We start from the raw sequence: 21,903 nt of genomic DNA on the forward strand, positions 1-21,903 counted from the left end.
TATGGGGGACATTTTAGTTGTGGTTCATTTCAATGCCTGTAATCAATTCTGTGGATGAAGCACCCATCTGTCAAACAAATCCAGGATCTGCAGGAATTGAATCTACATATTTTGGGTAGCTGAGTGTACTTTGGCAGAATGCCAAGATACACTCAATCACAATGCAAGTGGCACTTGTACTTCTGTTTCTGGTAAAACACAATCTCCTTCAATGTTACATTACTTTGCTATGACACTGCAAGCAATTCTTGCACCTCCACCTAGGGAAATCATGTGTGAAGCTGCATTCAAATGGGAAGGAGAAGATCATTTTCTTTCACTCGTAAACCATCACAACACTCAGCTGTATTCCTTCTCCTTCTGAGGGCCAACTAAATGTTTATTCCTTCTGCCACAGGGAGTGCCCCTCCTAGTAAATGTCAGCTCGTTTGCTGCCACAACCTATAATAAGATGCTTTATATCATTGGAGGAGGACCCAATGGGAAACTGGCGACAGACAGGACCCAGTGTTATGACCCCACCGCAAATATGTGGAACCTGAAGTCATCGATGCCTATAGAAGCCAAGTGCATCAACGCTGTTACATTCAAGGATCATATTTATGTTGTGGGTATGTGAATGTGGTTGCTTATTGTGGAGCTCTGCACACCACAGAAAGATGGCCAAGACTGCAAAGACTAAGGTCACGTTTCATCTGTGCCTTAACTATTCTTCTATACCTATTTAAAATGTATTAGTCAAAATTAAAAATCACTAGCATCATTCTTGTGGGAAGTTGTGCGATGATGGTTTGCCCGACTGGTGCTATCTACAGGAAGTTTGTACCTTTTCCTTGTGTCCTGTGTGAGTTTCCCCAGGTGCTCTGGTTTCCCGCTTCCATCCAAAATGTACCGGATTGGTTAGTTCATTGGGTGCAATTAGGCAGCATGGGTTCCAAGGACTGAAGGGGCCACCTACTCTCCTATATCTTTATTCCTTTGTATCTGGGTTGACCTTGCAGCTGCAATGTATTTTGTTGAATGGTTAGATTTTGGGGGGAAATGCCAGATTTAGTAAAGATGTTTGTTCACTATCCTGAGTTACAGAACATAAAACAAAGAACACTACAGTGCAGAATAGGCCCTTCATCCCTCAATGTCGTGCTAACCTATATAAATACCTCCCAGAAAGCTAAACCCTTCCTACCTCGTGACCCTCTATTTTTTCTTCCATCCATGTGTCTGTCTAAGAGTTTCTTAAATGCCCCTAATGTTTCCACCACCGTCCCTGGCAGGGCATTCCAGGCACCCACATCTCTTATCCCTGATGTCTTCCCTGAATTTTCCTCCTTTCTCTTTGTAAAGATGTCCTCTAGTGTTTGCTACTCCCACTCCTGGGAAAAAGGCTCTGGCTGCCCACCTTATCTATGCCTCTCAGAATCATGTAGTCTTCTCTTAAGTAATCTCTGATTCTCTTTGCCCCAAAAAGAAAAGCCTCAGCTCTGCTAACCTTGCCTCATAAGACAATCCAGGCAACATCCTGGTAAATCTCCTCTGCACCCTCTCCAGAGCGTCCACCCTTCCTATAATGAGGTGACCAGAACTGAACACAATTTCACCAGAGATTTATAGAGCTGCAACATGAACCCTCAACTCTTCAACTCAATCCCCTGACTAATGAAGCCCAGCATCCCATAGGCCTTCTTAAATATCCTATCAACCTGCATGTCAACCTTGAGAAATCTATGGATTTGGACCCCAAGGTCTTTCTGTTTTTCAGACTGTTAAGTATCCGACCATTAACCCTGTACTTAGCCTGTGTAAATTTCCACTTGTATTCCACCCAACTCTGAGTTGGTGCTTGAAAGCAGATTTCCTCTGGTTATTGTATGTTGATAGCAAAAAACAGCCCCATCTTCTGGATAATCCATTATTGATGAAAAAGCCACATCAGTACAGCTTCATGGGATTAATTTGAAAATGGGGTCAAGGCTCAATGTGATTCTAGAACAAGGTTAGTAGAAAGGCAGGTTGGGATTGAGGGGGAGAGTGAAACGTTGAACATGTGGGTGTGAGGCTAAAGAAGGACAGAATAAGAAGGCAAGTGGGTATGTTGCAGACAACGGGGCTTGGGTGGGATTGGGGCATATGGTGAGAAGGTGATCAACTGAAATAGCAAAGAGGCGAAGGGGATGTGAGGCAACAAGGTTAAGGATCTGCTGGGAGTGGGATAAGCGTGTTGTGAGGCAGAGGTAGGATTGAAGGATGTGGCAAGATGGTATGCAGGTCTGTTGAACACAATCAGATGGTCAGCAATGTGGAACAAGATGGACACTGCTGCAAGGATGCATATAGGGAGGGAAGCTGGCGGAGTGTGGACATGAAGCAAGGATTTTGGAGTAGTATGATGGGCAAGTGGAGATGCAAGGCAATTGTTTTGTGCAGAGGAGAACTTGGGATTTAATATTAATGAAATAATTGACTATGAGCCTCTTTGGGACGGGTCTGCATCCTTGGCTTCTGCTGTTGAACCTTAGGATTTGCCATGCCTCTCCCAATACTTAAATCAATCTTTCTCTCTCTCTCTCCCTTCCGTCTCCCCTCCCCTCCCTCCCAGGTGGTGCAATGAAGGCCCTCTACTGCTACAGTCCCAAGGAGGACTCATGGGCTCTCGTCACACAGTTTGGTCATGAGCGTGCCAGCTGTGGGATTGCAGCATGCAATAGCAAGCTCTTCATCACCGGCGGCCGCGATGAGAAGAATGAGGTCATTGCTACGGTGCTCTGCTGGGACACAGACAACCAAAAGCTGACTGAGGAGTGTGTTTTGCCCCGTGGTGTCTCACACCATGGAAGTGTCACCGTTAGGAAGTCCTACACACACATCCGGCGCATCGTCCCAGGAGCAGTTTCTGTATGACACACTGTTGAAGAACAGGCAAAATGCTCACCTCAGAGGGGGCTTCATCTGGACATTTAATAGAAGATGGATCCTTTCTCTCTGGAAGGTACCACTGATCGCTCAAAGCAATCAAGCTTTGTGAGACAATCATTGCATTTCCAAAGAAGTTGGAAACCTGAATCTCATCCAAAAAGACTCCTTCCATTTTTAAAGTAAAAAAAAACTGGAAACTACACATCAGATATTGAGTATGTAGAATTGGAGAACTCAGAAGAGTAAAAGAGCCACAGTAAGAATAAGAGGATATAGAGGGTAAATAGTAAGAACAGAGCACAGAGCAAACTGGGCACAAGATATGAATACAAGATATGTCAGCACTGGGCTTGTTAGGTAACAGTCATACTATGTAGAGAACTGAAGAGTGGAAAAGCATCCAGGTGCTAAATGATTAGTCACATTCCTGTTGCAGTGTGGAAACAGGCCCTTCACCCCACTCTCTCCATGCTGATTATTGTGTGCATCAGGGTTAATCCTGTTGCCCAGGCCTGCTCTTGTTTCCTCACCAAATCTGAATGATGCTGCTGGAACAGCCGCCATCCCTTACATAATTAATGTTGTGAAAGAATTTCACTCCGCCTCCCAATAAGGGTCAGGGTTTGGCTACCTTGCTCTGCATTATTTATCTTCTCAATATCCCATTGTTCCTTAATTTTTTTGCCAGTGTTTAGCATCTCTGTACCTCACTAATTAGACCGTAATAAAGATGCCTTTCTGTTCTAAAATATATGATTCATTGTATTTTCTTGTATGGGCATTTTTGAGCAAATGACCCTTGGAAGAAAAGAGATAGTGATGAGCAATTGCCTCAATTTTGTGATCTATATAGGGGGCCATTAGTTTAGAATGGGTTCCAGCATCTTTAAATACTGATCATGAACAAGGCAGTCCTGCCATCTAAAACAGACTGAGAGACTTGGGTTCCAAGAGCAAGGTGTGGCATTGCAGCCAAGGTGGATCCCAGGATTTGGAACATGATGGTGATGAACAGGATCTTTGCTTCAGGCATAAGGATGTCAGGTTCACCGTCGGTATGGGCAAGGATTAACATTTTTGCCTTTGCCAGGATCCCAGCATGAACAGCAATACAGGATTGGGAAAGTATGTCGATGGCCATGTATGAATCAGAATTTATTGTCATGAATAAGTCACAAAATGTGTTGTTTCTGCAGCTGCATCAATTGTGTAAACATTCACATACAATCATCTTACAAACTAAATAAAAATAATGCTCGAAAAGTCAGGCAGTGTCTTTGGTTCATTGATTATTCAGGAATCTGATGGCAGCGGGGAAGAAGCTGTCCTTGTGCCATTGAGGGCTCGTCTTTAGGCTCCTGTACCTTTTCCCTGATGGTAGCAGAGTGAAGAGGGCCTGGCCTGGGTGGAGGGGATCCTTGAGGATAGAGGCTGCTTTCTTAAGGCACAACCTCAAAGATGTCTTCAATGGAGTTGTAGAGCTCGTCGAAAGAACCAAAGACTTGTTGATCCAAACCAAGGCTTTTATTAGCAAAAGACCGGAGCTCTTCACAGGTGGCCGACCAGTCCGGAATGATCCGACCTGGCTAGGGACACAACACTTTAAGGCCCAGACAATAGGTGTGGCTTAGCTCTCAGCCAATCGCTGTAAGCACAGTCTAGATACAGTAACTATATACACTATGTACATTGATGATAGATCTGTACTATCACATTCACCCCTTCTTGGAGAATTGACCCTGGGAAAAAAAACAAAAACGAGGGAGAGAATGAAAAGGAAGGGGTAGGTCAAGGACTGTAGAGGTCAGGGGGTATGACCATCCGGCGTGACCGCCGTGGTGCCGGGATTGGGGTCGCTGGAGTGGTGTCGCCAGCGGGCTCGTCGGGTGCGACTGCTCCGTCGCTCAATTCCCCAGTCGTTTTGTCGGCAGGGTGGCCCAGGTCATTGGGGTGCTGTTGGTCCTTCTGTTGCGGCACGGGGCCTGGAGCATAAGGAGTTGGGGGGTTTGCTGGGTCTACCGCGTCCTGAGCTAGGTCCCGCACCGAAACAGTGTCCTCCCGCCCGTCTGGGAACTCCACGTATGCGTAATGTGGGTTCGCGTGGAGTAGAGTCACTCGGTCGACCAAGGGGTCGTTCTTTGAGTGCCGGACGTGGCGTCGCAAAAGGACGGGGCCAGGGACGGTGAGCCATGCCGGTACAGTGGTTCCTGATTCGGATTTCCTCGGGAAAAGGAACATCCTTTCGCGGGGGGTGGCATTTGTTGCAGTACATAGGAGGGAGCGGATGGAGTGTAAGGCACTAGTGAGAACCTCCTGCCAGTGAGAGGTGGGGAGACCTTTAGACCGGAGAGCCAGTGTAACCGCTCTCCATATGGTGGCATTCTCCCTCTCGACCTGGCCATTACCGCGTGGGTTATAGCTCGTGGTCCTGCTTGAAGCAATACCACACTCCAGAAGGTACTGTTGCAGCTCTGCACTCATGAATGAGGACCCCCTATCACTGTGGATGGAATTGGGGTACCCGAAGATGGTGAAAATACTGTGAAAGGCCTGTATCACTGAGATGGCAGTGGTGTCTGGGCAGGCCACAGCGAATGGGAAGCGGGAGTACTCGTCGATTGCCGTAAGGATGTAGGTATTACGGTTGGTCGACGGTAGGGGTCCCTTAAAGTCTACGCTAAGTGTAGTCAGGTGCCTGTAATATCGCAGGCCAAGTGAACAACCCTCTGGAGTTTATTCTTGTCCTGAGAGTTGGTGCCTCCTTTCCAGGCAGTGATGCAACCAGACAGAATGCTCTCCACGGTACACCTGTAGAAGTTTACGACAGCCTTGACCCTCACCACGACTGAGCCCTCGATGATGACAGGATCACGTTCTCCTGACTTCCTCCTGAAGTCCACAATCATCTCCTTGGTTTTGCTAATGTTGTTAATGGTTGTCTTGGTCCCATAAGAAATCAAAATCAGCAAAATCATCACAGGGGGCAACCTGTGTACCTGCAGGAAGATCACTGGAGGACAGACCACACCAGGCCGGCTGTCAATCAGCTGACCTGAATGGACCAAGCTCCACCCGATCAGCTGCCAATCACCCGCCGGGATATGCCACATCCGGCCCCTCGAGGTCAGTCACACGAACTTGCAGCTAACTACAACAGAGACTTTAAGAAGAATAAAGCCTGTTTTTCAGTCTTTCAAATCTTGTGTCTGCTTACTGTCACTACAGTGAATCACAGGTTATAAGATTTCTGAGTCCACTGTGTCATTTTATCAAATCATTGTACATTGTATCTGCTTTCAGTTTCCAAGCATGATCTTCTTGTTACTCAGAGGAGAACCCATTAACCCAAATGCAGCAAACCCCCTGGTATCCAGAATTCAAGCAACCAGCAGCCTCAAGCAACTGGGGGGAAAAAATCAAAGAAAATGTTTTAAAATAAATATGAATAAAAGAATAGGTAAAAAATATGTAAGTTTAAAATTGGTGCATCTCACTGATAGTTCGCTAGACCACCACTCACACGTCAGGCAACACCTGCATCCAGTTCCCAACTTGTCACCAACGTAAAGAAACAGAGATTTTGTTCCGCAGGACATTATTTTGGGCAAAGTTCCCCCCTAACCATTACCACGCCAAAAGAGAAACAACCAAGCAGGTGTAAACGTGTACTGCATAATCCTTGAGCAGAAGATGGAGTTATTTAAATGACTGGAAAAAGGTAAAATTCAAACACTGCTTCTGTTGGCTCATCAAACATCGATGACATTTAAGGCCTGGTCTCCGAAAAATTGAGCTTTATATGAAGTCCAGTACCAATAGAAGTGTTGAGCAGCGTCACACTCTTCATTCCCCCAAGATGGGCTCACTTGGCCAGGCTCTGTTTGAATGGTTTAGTTGAGAAGGTCAAAAAGTGGTTGCATGTGCAAGTAAAAGGAAAGGAGTTCCACAAATGGCTGGCTTAGCCCATTCAGGATTCGATATGGTATCCGTCTATTAGACTTGTGTGGTGAGATGAAACCAGTGGATCATGAGGCAACATCCGTAGTAGTTAGGTATGGTAAGAGTAAGTCTCAAGCAGCAAGAAAATGAACTTAATCTGGTATCTACCTCAGGGGCAGCTCCAGCTCCTCAGGGGGCAGCTCTGGCACCTCAGGGGGCAGCTCTGGCTCCTCAGGTGCAACTCTGGCACCTCAGGGGGCAGCTCCGGCACCTCAGGGGGCAGCTCCGGCACCTCAGGGGACAGCTCCGGCACCTCAGGGGGCGTCTCCGGCACCTCAGGGGGCGGCTCTGGCACCTAAAGAGTTTGGACTGCACCCCTGCTGCCATCACATTGGCAGACATTGCCTGACCCTTGGCGTTGACCGCCAGGAGAATGGTATTTGATTCTGCTTCTCCAGCCTGGCCTTGCTCTCAGGCTGCATTTCCAAATCTTGCCATTGTGCCCATACATTCCTGTTCTGATGCAGGAGGAGCAGGTTTGCCTTTTGCTGTTCAGCATATTGGCCCCTCCATAAATCTTCGTCCGCGAAGCCAAGCCAAAGAAGATATTGGTGCAGGGATGAATTACTTGTATCGGAGGTTGTTCACTGATGAAATAATTGGAGAATACACTGGAACTCTCAGTCCCACAGAGGACGTAGCACCACAGAAGATAGCTTACTGGATTGATGAGGTCAATTGAAAGATGGATAAATTAGTGCTTCTGCCCTACTTCAGAACATTACAGCACAGAATAGGCCCTTCAACCCACAATTCAAAGTTCATATTTATCACATACAACTCGAAAATTCTTTTTCTTTTGGGCCAGGCTGAATTTCTTCTATGTATCAGATGTGTAAGAAAAGGTATGTGTACGAAAGAGAGAAATGTAAACAAAATGACTGCAATACAAAAAAAAACAATATTCAGTAATAATAATGTGCAAACTAAGTCTTTAAATGAGCCTTTGATTGAGTTTGTTGTCCAGAAGTCTGATGGTAGAGAGGTACCCACTGTTCCTGAACCTGCAGCAGGTGAACCAAGGACTTTGGTTTTTCTTGCTACATTTTCCTTGACCTGAGAACGCTCTTTCCTGAGGGCAGCAGAGAGAACAGAGCATGTCCGGGGTGGTGCGGATCTTTGATGATTGCTGCTGCTCTCCGATGGCAGTGTTCCAAGTTAACCTTCTCAATGGTGGAGAGAGTTTAACTTTTGAGGTACTGGGCCACATCCACTACCTTTTTCAGGGCTTTCCATTCAGAATATTGGTGCCCCCAATGCAAACAGTCAACACACTTTCCACTACACATGTAGAACATTGTGCTGACCTACATAAACCTATTCCACAATAATCGAATCCTTCCCTTCCTCATTCCCATAACCCTTGAGTTTTCTTACATCCACGTGCCTATCTTCTTCTGGCGATCCATCCTTTAGGATGATGATGGCTCCTTTCAGTCATTTTGTGGGATTTGATATGAGGAGACCCCACTCCTCAGAAAGGAACAGTGTGTGTGTGTGTGTGTGAAGTAGGGGGTTGAAGAAGGTCCAGACCCACCCTCTTGACATCCCCTCCCAGATCTAGCAGCACAGTGAGGTCCAAGATGGCTAGGAGAAGTTCTGTTGCAGTGAATGGCCAGACTCAGCCTCGATTCAAGGGATACCCTTTCCACGCTTCACAGCACGTGTTAGACAGCCATTGACCCTACAAGAGTGTTCGTAGGTGCCTATCTAAGAGTCTTTTAAATGCCCCTATTGTACCAGCCTCCACCACCAACTCCAGCAATACATTCCAGGTACTCAACCCTCTCAGTGTTCATATTAAAATAAGTTTACCTCTGACATCTCCCCTAAACTTTCCTCCACTCATCTTCAATACTTGGCCTCTTGTTTACATTTTAACCCTGGGTACAAGTATCCTGACTCTCTTCCCTATCTATACTCCCCACTAATTTATACACTTCTATCAGTGTTTAATACCATTGGACCATAATCTTTTCCTCATAATCGGACTTACAGCATCCATTTTTATAAGGGAATTCCTGTGTTAATGCAATATTAAACACTCTGATAATCCTACTCACCTAGAAATTGAACCTGACATTCACTGGGCCAAGGTTAAATTCTTGTGGTGTCATTTTCGATTTGTGTTCATTATCTCAGAAGTAGGAATGATAAAGTGAAACCAATGAAATCTACTTATAATTCCCAGTTTGAAAAAGGCCAAGTAACCAAGGTGTGAATGAAAAGTCTCTACTTGGACCCTAAGGTTTATGTCTTTGTCTCTTCCTGGGTGTTTCTAACACTGCAATATTTTACACATCATATCTGGGCCTTATGTAACTTGTTGGAACTGCACCCAACAGAAATGCACTCTATGATCTCTGGAAAATAGTAAGACTATTCTTGATGGCTCTCATGACACAGGATGTGATATGTTACTGTGTGGTGGTACACCACCAGCCTACTGTAGGGGGCAACCTCTGTACCTGCAGGAGTGTAAGGGGACAGGACAAAATCAGTCGGCCTGAATTGATCCAGCTCCACCCTGTCGGGTGTCAATCACCCTCTGGGATATAAGCCTGCGCTGGCCTCCCGAGGCCTCACTCAAAGTTGTTGCAGCCACAGCCAGCCTGGCTCTGTGGAAGTCTTTGTGGATCAAAGCCTGTTGTATAGACTTTATCTTTGTGTGTGTCTGATTCTGGCTAACAGTGCACCACAATTTAATCCACAAAATTTTCCTACGGCGGCTATGGAAAAACTCCTGTATGCAGGGACCCTTGAAGTCTACCCATGCCACCCGGAAGCCCAGATATGCTTCGAGATCTGGCAGCACGCGGTGGAGGCAATCATCGAGTCCAACATCCTGGACTCCAGTTGGAAGACTTTGGTCCTACTCCGGTCAAAGCTGAGTCCCCGCGCCTTCCAGATAACCAAAGGCTGCTCCACATACAGGACCACAATGGACACTCTCAAGAACTTGTACAAGCCCCCCATGAATGCAGTCTGTGCAAGGTACCTCCTCAACACCCAAGCCCAGCAACCCGGGGAGATGGCTGAGTCTTACCTGGGACACTTGTGAGAGTTGGCCCGACCGTGTCTGGATGAACCCGGGTAGGTGCAGAGGAGGTCGAGAGGCTGATCCAGGATGCCTTCGTCCGAGGGCTACGCTTGAGGGCCATCCAACAGAAGCTGCTGGAAGACAACATCCAAACCCTGGAAGCAGCAGCCCTGCACGTCAAAACCTTCGATTCCAGGTTCCCCCAGTCTCCCTCATGGCCCTCTCACACTGCAGCTGCAGTCCCAGGCCGAGCTGGGGAGGAGAACATCACTGCAGCAGGCACCCAGCACCCCTGTAAGTACTGTGCGTCCTGGTGTGGGTCAGATCGACGATCGCACCAAAACTGCCCAGCTAGAAACCAGTATTGTTCCCGATGTGGCAAGAAAGCCACTTTGCAAAAGTGTGCCTCTCTAAACTTGCCGGCAGCTCTGCGGCCGTCTATGACCTCCCCACTTCCCCCGCGGACCCCCCCCATGTGGCGCCATTGTCCCCACAACGACTTCTGCCTTCCCCGACTTCGACCATGCAATATCCGGCCCCACCAGCGACCGTTGCAGCTTGTGCCCTGAGCATCTGCACCAGCTCCTGGCCTCGCCGGCGCCACTCACTGAGAACTACAGAGACATCACTTCTGCTTCACGGCGTGACATCACGTCCAGCTGACGTAATGACATCACTGCCGCTGGCCGTGATGATTTCACTTCCCCCGGCGCAGCAGACATGGCTGGGGAAGAAGGCCAGCCACGCATAGGCCCCCCATGAGCCGCCACCAACTTGGGCCAGGCAGTGCCCGACATGAAGGGCCCCTGACGACGCTGACAACAACATGGTCAACATGAATGATGACCAGGTTGCCCTACCAACGCTCCCCACGCCTCCGGAAGCCATCGGCTACCACACGCTGCACCTCACCTCACGACCGATGTCGACGTGGGTGATGACCTGGCTGCCCTATTGACGCTCCCCATCCCGCCGGATAGCGATGACTCAGACTCCGAGACGGTCCTGGCTGCCACCTCGCTGACCAAGGACATCCCCCACGACCTCGGGTGCTGGATGATGGACGTGCGAGTCAACGGGCAGGTAACAAAGTGCCTGTTCAACAGTGGCAGCACCGAGAGCTTCAGCCTTAGGAGATGAACCCGCCCCTCCACCCATCCAATACGACCCGCATATGTCAACCCTGGCCCACTCAGCCACCCCTCCGCGCGGCACCACACCAGCCACCAGCCCCTCCACTTCCCCTCTGACCAGTGACCAGGAGCCAGTCCTACAACAGTCACAGAGACCCTCGGCGGCCACCAGATCTTCTCAACCTGTAAATATTGTATGTACATAGTGGGTGCGATTCCTTGTTATTGCCCACCCACCCCCCCGCACCCCGGGACAATTTTAAAGAAGGGGGTGAATGTGGTGGTACACCACCGGCCTAGTGCAGGGGGCAACCTCTGTACCTGCAGGAGTGTAAGGTGACAGATGTCAATCACCCTCTGGGATGTAAGCCTGTGCTGCCTCCCAAGGCCTCACTCAGAGTTCCTGTAGCCACAGGCAGCATGGCTCTGTGGAAGTCTTTGTGGATTAAAGCCTGTTGTACAGTTTTTATCTTTGTGTGGGTCTGATTCTGGCTAATGGCGCACCACATACTGATTGTAGAGTTGTGAAAGATTCTGGTTTTCCTCTCTGTCCTTGATCTGAGAAGGTTTCTGTTGGAACTGCTTGGGCTGTAAAGGAAACCATTCAACCCATTGACTGCCTTGCCCTGCCCTGCTCTTTACAAGCAACGAAGTGGCAGCTGAGTTCTCCACAGCGGCTGCTACTGGAAACTACCTGTTCTAATGAAGCAAATGAGATGGAAAAATGCAGACGTTAACAGTAAATGTTCCCAGTTTAATTCTTTAAAATTTGTAATGGGGGTGGCATGGTAGGCCTAGCAGTTAGTGCAACACCGTTACACTGCCAGCAATCGGGACTGGGGTTCGAATCCCGCATTGTCCATAAGGAGTTTGTATGTTCTCCCGTGTCTGCATGGGTTTTCCCTCAGGCCTCCAGTTTCCTCCCACCATTTGAAAGAAGCCGGGGGTGTAGGTTAATTTGGTGTAAGTGGGCAGAGCAAATGACCTGTTACTGTGCTGTACATCTAAATTTAAAAAATATAACAAAATTAAAAATTTTAAAAGTTCTGCTTTATTTTGCGTGGAGGGTGAATTCTGCCAATAGAGAAGAATTATAACAGGCAGCCCCTGTTAAATACACCAAATCAGCATAACCTTCAATTCCAGTGGAGATGTTCAATTGATCTAATTTTAAAAGGTTTGATGGTTCCCACTATGAAAAAATTTTATCTGGCAGGATAAAGTCTCCTTTGATTGTTTAATTTCCTGTCTTATATCACATCTGATTCTACAACCACGATTCCACAGTGTGATAGTACAGATCTATCACCAATGTATATAGTTACAGTATCTAGAGTGTAATGACTGTGCTTACAGCGATTGGCTGAGAGCTTAGCCACACCTACTGTCTGGGCCTTAAAGGGTTGTGTCCCGAGCCAGGTTGGATCATTCCAGACTGGTCGGCCACCTGTGAAGGGCTCCTGTCTTTTGCTAATAAAAGCCTTGGTTTGGATCAACAAGTCTTTGGCTCTTTCGACGAGCTCTACACATGGCCTAAAGTTAACTCCTCCATCCTGGTCTTCCTTGCAGGCCCTCATCAACCCCTTCTCTCTTTACCATATTCTGCCTCTGTCTTGTCACCCTTCACATCTTCGCATTGCCTGGACCATTATTGAATGCCCTACACCCCTACTTCATCCAGCCATCCAGTATTGCCGCGGCTTCATTGGGAAATTCTGCTGTCTCCCTTGCTGGTCCGTGCAGACACCAAGCTGTCACATTCTTTTCATATCTGCCTGCGCTCGGGTCCGAAACGTTGGTTCCCCTTTACTTCCTATAGATGCTGCATGAGCTGCTGATCTTCTCTAGTATGTTTATGTGTTGCTGCCCTCTCTCTCCTTTTCTGCACCACTTCAGCACCAAGCTACCACATGCTTTCAGGCCCACCAGTGCAGCCCTCTCCCTTTCTGGTCCTTGGAGGCACCAAGATGCCACATTCTTCCAGGTCCGTTTGCTCTGCTCTCTCCTTCTCTGCTCCTTGTCAATCCATTCCCACTGACCGTAACCTGCCCTCCTCACTTTGCCCAGTTCATCACTGAACATCCTCAGTAAATCACACACACACACACACAATGCCTTTGTGTAGCAAAGGCAGAGATGCGTAACTGACGTTTCGGTCTTGACCCCCTTCATCAAGGTATAAGAAAATGCTGACAAGAATCCGAATAAAAGAGTGGGTGGGGAATGTGGGTGGAATGGGGGTGGTCAAAGGCAGGAGATGATAGGTAGAGAAGGGAGGGAGGGGAGAGCAGCAGTGAGGGGGAGGAGGGATGGCTGGGTGTGTAGAGGAACTGGAAAGACAGGAAAAGGGGGAGGGAAAGAAAATGCGAACATGTTTAGTGGAAAGCAGTGAAGTCAAGTTAATGTCATCTGGCTGGTGAATGCCCAGACAGAAAATAAAGTGTTGTTCCTCCAATCTGCAGGTGGTCAGTGTAGGACAGTACGTAAGGCCATGGACAGACATGTGAGGGGAGGAGTGTGATCCCAAATTGAAATGGTTGGCCACTGGAAGGTCACTGTGGTTGCGGACGGACAGGAGGTGCTGAGTGAAGTGATCTCCCAGTCTGCGACCAGTCTCTCCAATGTAGAGAAGGCCACAAAGGGTGCACTGGATGTAGTAACTAAGACCTCTGCATGTACATGAAAACTGTTGCTTCACATGAAAGGCCTGTTTGGGGCCCTGGACAGTGGTGAGGGAGGAAATGTGAGTACAAGTGTTGCACCTCTTAACCATATAACCATATAACCACTTACAGCACAGAACAGGCCAGTTCGGCCCTACTAGTCCATGCCGTAGCAAATTCCCACCCTCCTAGTCCCACTGACCAGCACCCGGTCCATACCCCTCTACTCCCCTCCCATCCATGTAACGATCCAGTCTTTCCTTAAATGTAACCAATGATCCCGCCTCGACCACGTCTACCGGAAGCTCATTCCACATCCCCACCACCCTCTGCGTAAAGAAATTTCTCCTCATGTTCCCCTTATAATTTTCCCCTTTCAATCTTAAACCATGTCCCCTAGTTTGAATCTCCCCCTTTCTTAATTGAAAAAGCCTATCCACATTTACTCTGTCTGTCCCTTTTAAAATCTTAAACACCTCTATCAAGTCCCCTTTCAATCTTCTACGCTCCAGAGAAAAAAGCCCCAGTCTGTACAACCTTTCCCTGTAACTCAGTCCCTGAAATCCTGTCAACATTCTCGTGAACCTTCTCTGCACTCTCTCTATTTTGTTTATATCTTTCCTATAATTTGGTGACCAAAACTGTATACAGTACTCCAAATTTGGCCTCACCAATGCCTTGTACAATGCCTTGTACTCACCAATGCCTTGCGGACACAGGGGAAGGTGCCGGGGGTGCGATGGGTGGGGAGGGATGAGTGTATGAGGGAATTGCAGAGGGAGAGGTCCATATGGAAGGGCAAGAGGGGAAGAGAAGGAAAAATGTGTCTAGTTGTGGGATCCTGTAATAAGTGCCGGAAATTCCAGCGGATGCTGAGGATGGTGGGGTGGTAGGTGAGTATGGGGGAGGGGATTCTATATTTGTTGCATCTGGGGACAGAGGGGGCCAGGATAGATGAGCTGGAAGTGGAGGAGATGCGGGTGAGGGCTGAGTTGATAGTGGTGGAGGCCTTTCATGTGAAGCCTGTACATCCAGAGGACTGATTTACTGAATTCGGTGCACCCTTTGTTGCCTTCTCTACATCGGAGACACCGGCCACAGACTGGGAGATCACTTCGCTCAGCATCTCCTCTCCGTCCACAACCACAGTGACCTCCCAGTGGCCAACAATTTCAATTCTGGGTCACACTCCCAGACTCACATATCTGTCCATGGCCTTATGTTCTGTCCCACCCTGACCACCCGCAAATTAGAGCAACAACACCTTATTTTCTGTGGACACTCTCCAGCCAGGTGGCATGAACATTGACTTTACTGCTTTCCATTAAATCTGCTGGCCTTGTCTACTATCCCGCCCCACCCCCATTCTTTAGTTCAGAAACTTACCGGCATTTTCTCACGCTTTGACGAAGGGTTCAAGCCTGAAATGTCGGTTGTGAATCTTTACCTTTGCTACATAAAGGACACTGTTTGACCTGCTGAGCTTCTCCTGCATTGTGTGTGCTTTTTATACTGAATATCCTCATCTCCCTGCTTCAGCCCACCCTCCAGCAGGAAAAGCCCATAAGTGCCAGTTGTTATGGGAGAGAAGGGCTTTACATCCTCCACTGGGTCATGTCTTTATGGATGATGGAGATTGTTTCTCATCTTTTAACCTCCGAGCTGAGTCGTGTATATGCAGATACACATGTGGGTCACCAAGTTACCACCAGAGGATGCAAGCATCTTTATTTTAATCGATGCGCATTACATCACTGCTTTTGACAGTGAATGTGTAATTGACATCCTGGACTGAAGTTAAACAATAATGTATATTCAGGATGTAGAATTCAGTCATGATGTCCGGGTTCATTGGAAATTGTACAAAGAGCACAAAGATAAATTTTGGATTGTGTCCTATGATTTTTATTCAAAGAGCTTCATGCCTCTGGCACAATGCTCAACTAAATATCCTGTTGTGTAGCTGCCTGTGAATCACACCAATATCTTGGGAATCAACACATCAGTTCTCCTTTTGTCAACAGTTCTGCATTTTACCTGAAGGCCAGAAAGATTGTGCTGCCATCGGAGCCTCCACGATTTTCATCCACACCTCATAGCCGAAGGAGAGCAGTGTGAACGTCACCCTGCCAGACTCCAGCACCAGTGGAAAATATCATCTGGTGGCCACGTCTGAGTGTAATTTCCCTCCTTGAACGGAATCGTACTCACACTGAGGGAGAGGAAAATGAATCTTTGACATTGAGGCTCCCAGGTAAAAGTGGTACGATGGAACTAAAGCCTATTACAGAAATGTGTTATTTCTCCTGCTTATAGTTCCTCAAGGAATGCACTTCGACATTTCACATCTGCAGTTTCTTGCATCTCCACAGAAGCACGAGTGTCATCTAAGGAATTTGGCAGTGTCCTCTAACCAAACAGGAATCGATAAAGGTATAAAACTGGGAATACTTGACCAATTGACCCCGTAGACTCCTCAACACTATCAGCTCGGGACTTGTACAAATCTACTTATGTTAAAAATCGACAGCTGGATATTGTCATAGTTACTGAATCATGTCCTACATCGATAGTTCCACAGTCTTCCCTTATTATCCATCCCTGTGCATGACCCAGAAGTGGGTCAGATGGGACAGTTGTCAGGGAGTCTCTGCGGAAAATTGTAGTCAGTGGGATGAGTTGTAATGCAACAGGGACACAGAGTTAAACTGAAAAGAAAAATTTAAATTCACAGCATAAAAATAAAGGGATGGCGTTATAGTGCAGCTACACATAGGCAGGTTGTAGAGCTCGTCGAAAGAATCAAAGACTTGGCAAAAGACAGGAGCTCTCACAGGTGGCCGACCAGTCCGGAATGATCCAACCTGGCTAGGGACACAACCCTTTAAGGCCCAGAAAATAGGCGTGGCTTAGCTCTCAGCCAATCGCTGTAAGCACAGTCTAGATACAGTAACTACACTATGTACATTGGTGATAGATCTGTACTATCACATTCACCCCTTCTTGGAGAACTGACCCTGGAAAAAAAAACAAAACGAGGGAGAGAATGAAAGGAAGGGGTAGGTTAAGGACTGTAGCGGTCAGGGGGTCTGACCATCTGGCGTGACCGCCATGGTGCCGGGATTGGGATCGCTGGAGTGGTGTCGCCAGCGGGCTCGTCGGGTGCGACCGCTCCTTCGCTCAATTCCCCAGTCGTGTTGTCGGCAGGGTGGCCCGGGTCGTTGGGGTGCTGTGGGTCCTTCTGTTGCGGCACGGGACCTGGGGAATAAAGAGTTGGGGAAGGTTGGGTTGGGGGGTTTGCTGGGTCTACCGCATCCTGAGCTAGGTCCCGCACCGAAACAGTGTCCTCCTGCCCGTCTGGGAACTCAACGTAGGCGTAATATGGGTTCGCGTGGAGTAGAGTCACTCGGTCGACCAAGGGGTTGTTCTTTGAGTGCCGGACGTGGTGTCGCAAAAGGACGGGGCCAGGGTCGGTGAGCCATGCCGATACAGTGGTTTCTGATTCGGATTTCCTCGGGAAAAGGAACATCCTTTCGTGGGGGGTGGCATTTGTTGCGGTACATAGGAGGGAGTGGATAGAGAGTAAGGCACTAGTGAGAACCTCCTGCCAGTGAAAGGTGGGGAGACCTTTAGACCAGAGAGCCAGTGTAACCGCTCTCCATATGGTGGCATTCTCCCTCTCGACCTGGCCGTTACCGCGTGTGTTATAGCTCGTGGTCCTGCTTGAAGCGATACCACACTCCAGAAGGTACTGTGGCAGCTCTGCGCTCATGAATGTGGATGGAATTGGGGTACCCGAAGATGGCAAAAATACTTTGAAGGGCCTGTATCACTGAGGTGGCAGTGGTGTCTGGGCAGGGCACAGCGAACGGGAAGTGGGAGTACTCGTCGATGGCCGTAAGGATGTAGTTATTACGGTTGGTCGACGGTAGGGGCCCTTTAAAGTCTACGCTAAGACGCTTGAAGGGGCGGGTGGCTTTGATAACGTGGGAGTTATCCGGACGGAAGAAGTGGGGCTTGCATTCAGCGCACACCGAACAGGCTCGAATCATGGAGCGGATCTCCTCGACTGTGTAGGGTAGGTTGCGCGCCTTCACAAAGTGGGCAAACCTAGTGACTCCTGGATGACAGAGCGCCTCATGGAGTTTCTGTAGTCTGTCCATCTGTATGCTGGCGCACGTCCCCCTGGAGAGCGCGTCAGGCGGGTCGTTGAGCTTACCAGGCCGGTACAGGATGTCATAGTTAAAGGTGGAGAGTTCGATTCTCCATCTGGCGATTTTGTCATTTTTTATCTTACTACGCTGGGTGTTGCTAAACATGAAGGAGACCGCACGTTGATCAGTCAACAGTGTAAAGCACCTCCCAGCGAGGTAATGTATCCATCGACGCACTGCTTCAACTATGGCCTGGGCCTCCTTCTCGATCGAGGAGTGTCTACTCTCTGGATCCTGGAGGGTTCTGGAGAAGAAGGCTACAGGCCGACTGGCTTGGTTCAAGGTGGCTGCCAGGGTGAAATCGGTTGCATCGCTCTCGACTTGAAACGGGACAGACTCATCGATCGCGTGCAGTGTCGCAGCGGCGATGTCGGATTTGATTCGATCGAAAGCTGCTCTGGCTTCAGTCGAGAGGGGAAAGGAGGTGGTCTTGATTAGAGGACGCGCCTTGTCGGCGTAGTGTGGAACCCATTTGGCGTAATACGAGAAAAGGCCCAGGCAGCGTTTGAGCGCTTTCTGGGTATGGGGGTGGGGTAAGTCCATTAGGGGACGCATGCGGTCAGGATCTGGCCTGACTATCCCGTTCTCCACCACGCAACCTAGAATAGCGAGTCGTGTGGTCCGGAAGACACACTTGTCCAAATTGTAAGTCAGGTTCAGCCGACGGGCAGTTTGAAGAAATTTGTCTAGGTTGGCGTCGTGGTCCTGCGTGTCGTGGCCGCAGATGGTGATATTGTCCAGATACGGGAAGGTAGCAGTTAGCCCGTTCTGGTCCACCATCCGGTCTATTTCCCGCCGGAAGACACCATTTGTGACCCCGAATGGTACCCTGAGAAATTGATATAGCTGCCCATTCGCTTCAAAGGCCATGAATGGTCGGTCCTCACAGCAGATCGGGAGCTGGTGGTAGGCCGAACGTAGGTCAATGGTGGAGAATATGCGGTATTGGGCGATCTGGTTCACCACATCCGTGATGCGTGGCAGGGGGTACGCATCCAGGAGCGTGAAGCGGTTAATGGTCTGGCTATAGTCGACCACCATCCGTAGTTTTTCCCCGTTCTTGACAACCACCACCTGGGCTCTCCAGGGGCTTGAGCTGTGTTCGATGATGCCCTCATCCAGCAATCTACACACCTCACTCCTAATAAATTGCCTGTTTTCGTAACTATATTGCCGACTTTTGGTGGCCACAGGCTTCCAGCCAGGGGTGAGGTTTGTGAAGAGTGCTGGCGGGGCAATCCAGAGTGTGGAAAGGCCGCAGGATTTGCCCCGGGGCTGGGGGGCGGGTTGCTCGGGTGCTTCGGGGGTGGGGCGATGGCAGACTGAGAGGGGGGGCGTGGGGTCCCCCAAAATGTAGGGACACCATTCGGAACTGACACTGAAAGTCTAATCCCAGCAACACTGGGGCGCACAATTGGGGAAGGATGAATAATTTGAAGTGGGTGACCGTTACGCCTTGTACTTCCAGAGTGGCGATGCAATATCCCTTTATCCTGGTCGAGTGCGATCTCGTCGCTAATGAGATCCTCTGGGTAGTGGGAATAATGTTAAGTCCCCAACAGAGGGCCAGATCTGGCTGGATAAAACTGTCAGTTGATCCAGAGTCAAATAAGCAATTGGTGCAGTGTCCATGCACTTTAATCAGTTCCATTGCTCTGGTGAGGGGATGAGAGCATTGCTGGTTTAGTGTTATTGAAGCAGTTGACAGGGGAGTTTCGCGTGATGACGTCACGCAACGGGATGACGTCACACAACAGGATGATGTAATAGACGTAGTCAACGCTGGAGGAGCAGGTTGGAGGAACTCCCGGAAGTGCAGTTGTGGCGGCGTTGGCGGATGAAAGGTAAATAGTGGGGTTTGTAGTTGCTCGCGGTTGTCGGTCGTGGCGGTCGGGCCCCGGCGGTCATCAGCGATGGACGCTAGGGTGAGTACCTGGTCGGCCCCGGGGGTGTCTGTGGCGGCGGCAGCAGCAGCGTCGGCCCCGGGGGTGTCTGTGGCGGCGGCAGCAGCAGCGTCGGCCCCGGGGGTGTCTGTGGCGGCGGCAGCAGCAGCGTCGGCCCCGGGGGTGTCCGTGGCGGCGGCAGCAGCAGTGGCAGCTACAGTCGGTACCGAGGCCGGGTCCAGTATTCCGCATGGGGGCGAGAGGCAGGCCAACACCATGGTTGCGAGGGTGGGCTGCCCCTTCCGGGTTCAGCGTCTCCGTGACGTCAGGCGTTGCCGTGCAGGGGAGCCCTCGCTCTCATTGGACGAGAGCTCTGGGGAAGAAGAGTTTGAATGGGATAGTGGCGGTTGGGCTTCACACAAGGCACTGTGTTTGCCGGCGGCCATTTTAGACCTACAGACTGCAGCAAAGTGGCCTTTTTTAAGGCACTTCTGGCACCTGGCTTTTCTTGCTGGGCACTGGGACCTGCTGTGCTTGTCCCTCCCACAGAAATAACATCTTGGGTTCGCAGGGGGCAGTGTACCAGCAGCCGACAGGCCGTCAGTATCTCGGGGGGTGGTAGGGTAGAAGGGCACTCTACTCACATCAGAACGTGGGGTCCAGTCCCTAGAGAACTCGTTGGATGTTAAGGCTGTATTCTCCATTGTGATTGCAATCCGGGCCACGTCCTCTAGTTTTTCTACCCCTTGTTCGTGCAAGCACAGCCTCACTTTGTTCGATCGGAGCCCGTCCACATAGGCATCCTGGACGAGATCGTTTGTGATCTCGGCAGCAGTTTTGTCCACACAGTTACAGTCCTTGCTCAACACCTTTAATACTTGTAAATATGCCCTGCTGGACTCACCGGGCTGCTGCTTCTTCGACACAAGCACGAGCCGGGCATGAACTCTGTTCACCGGTTGATCATACAGTTCTTTCAGTATCTTTATGGCTGCGGTGTAAGTTGTCTCATCCTGGATGTTCTCGTAGACTCTCAAGGACCCCATAGACAGCAATGCTGTTAGACGCTGGTTATCCTCCTCCACCTCAATGAATCTCAGGAAGTTTTCAAGGTTCAGCAGCCAGAACTTAAAGGCTTTGAAGGCTGTAGCTGACTGTGGGTCGATATCAAGTTTTTCTGGCCGAGTTAAACGCTCCATCCCTTTCAAAAAAAATCTTTTTGCTAATAAAATTGTAGAGTTCGTTGAAAGAATCAAAGACTTGTTGATCCAAACCAAGGCTTTTATTAGCAAAAGACAGGAGCTCTTCACAGGTGGCCGACCAGTCCGGAATGATCCAACCTGGCTAGGGACACAACCCTTTAAGGCCCAGACAATAGGCGTGGCTTAGCTCTCAGCCAATCGCTGTAAGCACAGTCTAGATACAGTAACTATATACACTATGTACATTGGTGATAGATCTGTACTATCACACAGGTATGATGTGGAGACCATCACAGAGTCGTGCTAAAGGACGGGTGTCATTGGGAGCTGAATGTCCAAGGATATCCATGTATCGAAAGGAGAGGCAGGAAAGCAGATGGACTGGCGTGACTCTGTTGGTAAGGATCAACATCAAATCATTAGAAAGAGGTGATAAAGAATCGAATTCTTGTGGGCTAAGTTAAAAATGGTAAAAGGACACTGCTGGCAGTTCTATACAGACCTCCAAACAGTAGCCGGGATGTGAACAACAAATTACAACACCCAACAGGAAAGGCTTATCAGAAGGGCAATGTTATAGTAGTCATGGGGGAATTTAACGAGCAAGTAGATTGGGAAAATCAAGTTGGGACTAGATCTCAAGGGAGAGTATTTGTAGAATGAGCAGCATGTTGAGCCCGCTAGGGGATTGGCTGCACTGGATTGGGTGTTGTGTAATGCACCAGAGTGTATCAGAGAGTGTGACAGAGTATTTAGAGGTGGTTTGGGAGGAATTGCACACAGACATTTTAAAACACAGACTATTTGCAGGACTTTTGCAGAATGCTTTTTGAGAGGAGCAACAAAGTAGCAACAT

The 21,903-nt window shown here is 49.0% G+C and overlaps 1 protein-coding gene across 3 annotated transcripts in view; it reads left to right on the plus strand.

Moving 5' to 3' along the window:
• klhl6 (kelch-like family member 6) overlaps positions 1 to 4,180 on the plus strand; it is a 72,878-nt gene extending 68,698 nt beyond the window's left edge. For all 3 annotated transcript variants that reach the window (XM_069899318.1, XM_069899320.1, XM_069899319.1), the window contains 2 exons: positions 398 to 611; positions 2,597 to 4,180. In XM_069899318.1, coding sequence (XP_069755419.1) covers positions 398 to 611; positions 2,597 to 2,898 — 516 coding nt within the window. In that variant the 3' untranslated portion in view covers positions 2,899 to 4,180. The remainder of the gene's footprint in view (positions 1 to 397; positions 612 to 2,596) is intronic.
• Positions 4,181 to 21,903: the final 17,723 nt, after the last annotated feature.

The sequence above is a fragment of the Narcine bancroftii genome, chromosome 9 (assembly GCF_036971445.1).
Source record: "Narcine bancroftii isolate sNarBan1 chromosome 9, sNarBan1.hap1, whole genome shotgun sequence".
In the NCBI taxonomy this organism is placed as follows: domain Eukaryota; kingdom Metazoa; phylum Chordata; class Chondrichthyes; order Torpediniformes; family Narcinidae; genus Narcine; species Narcine bancroftii.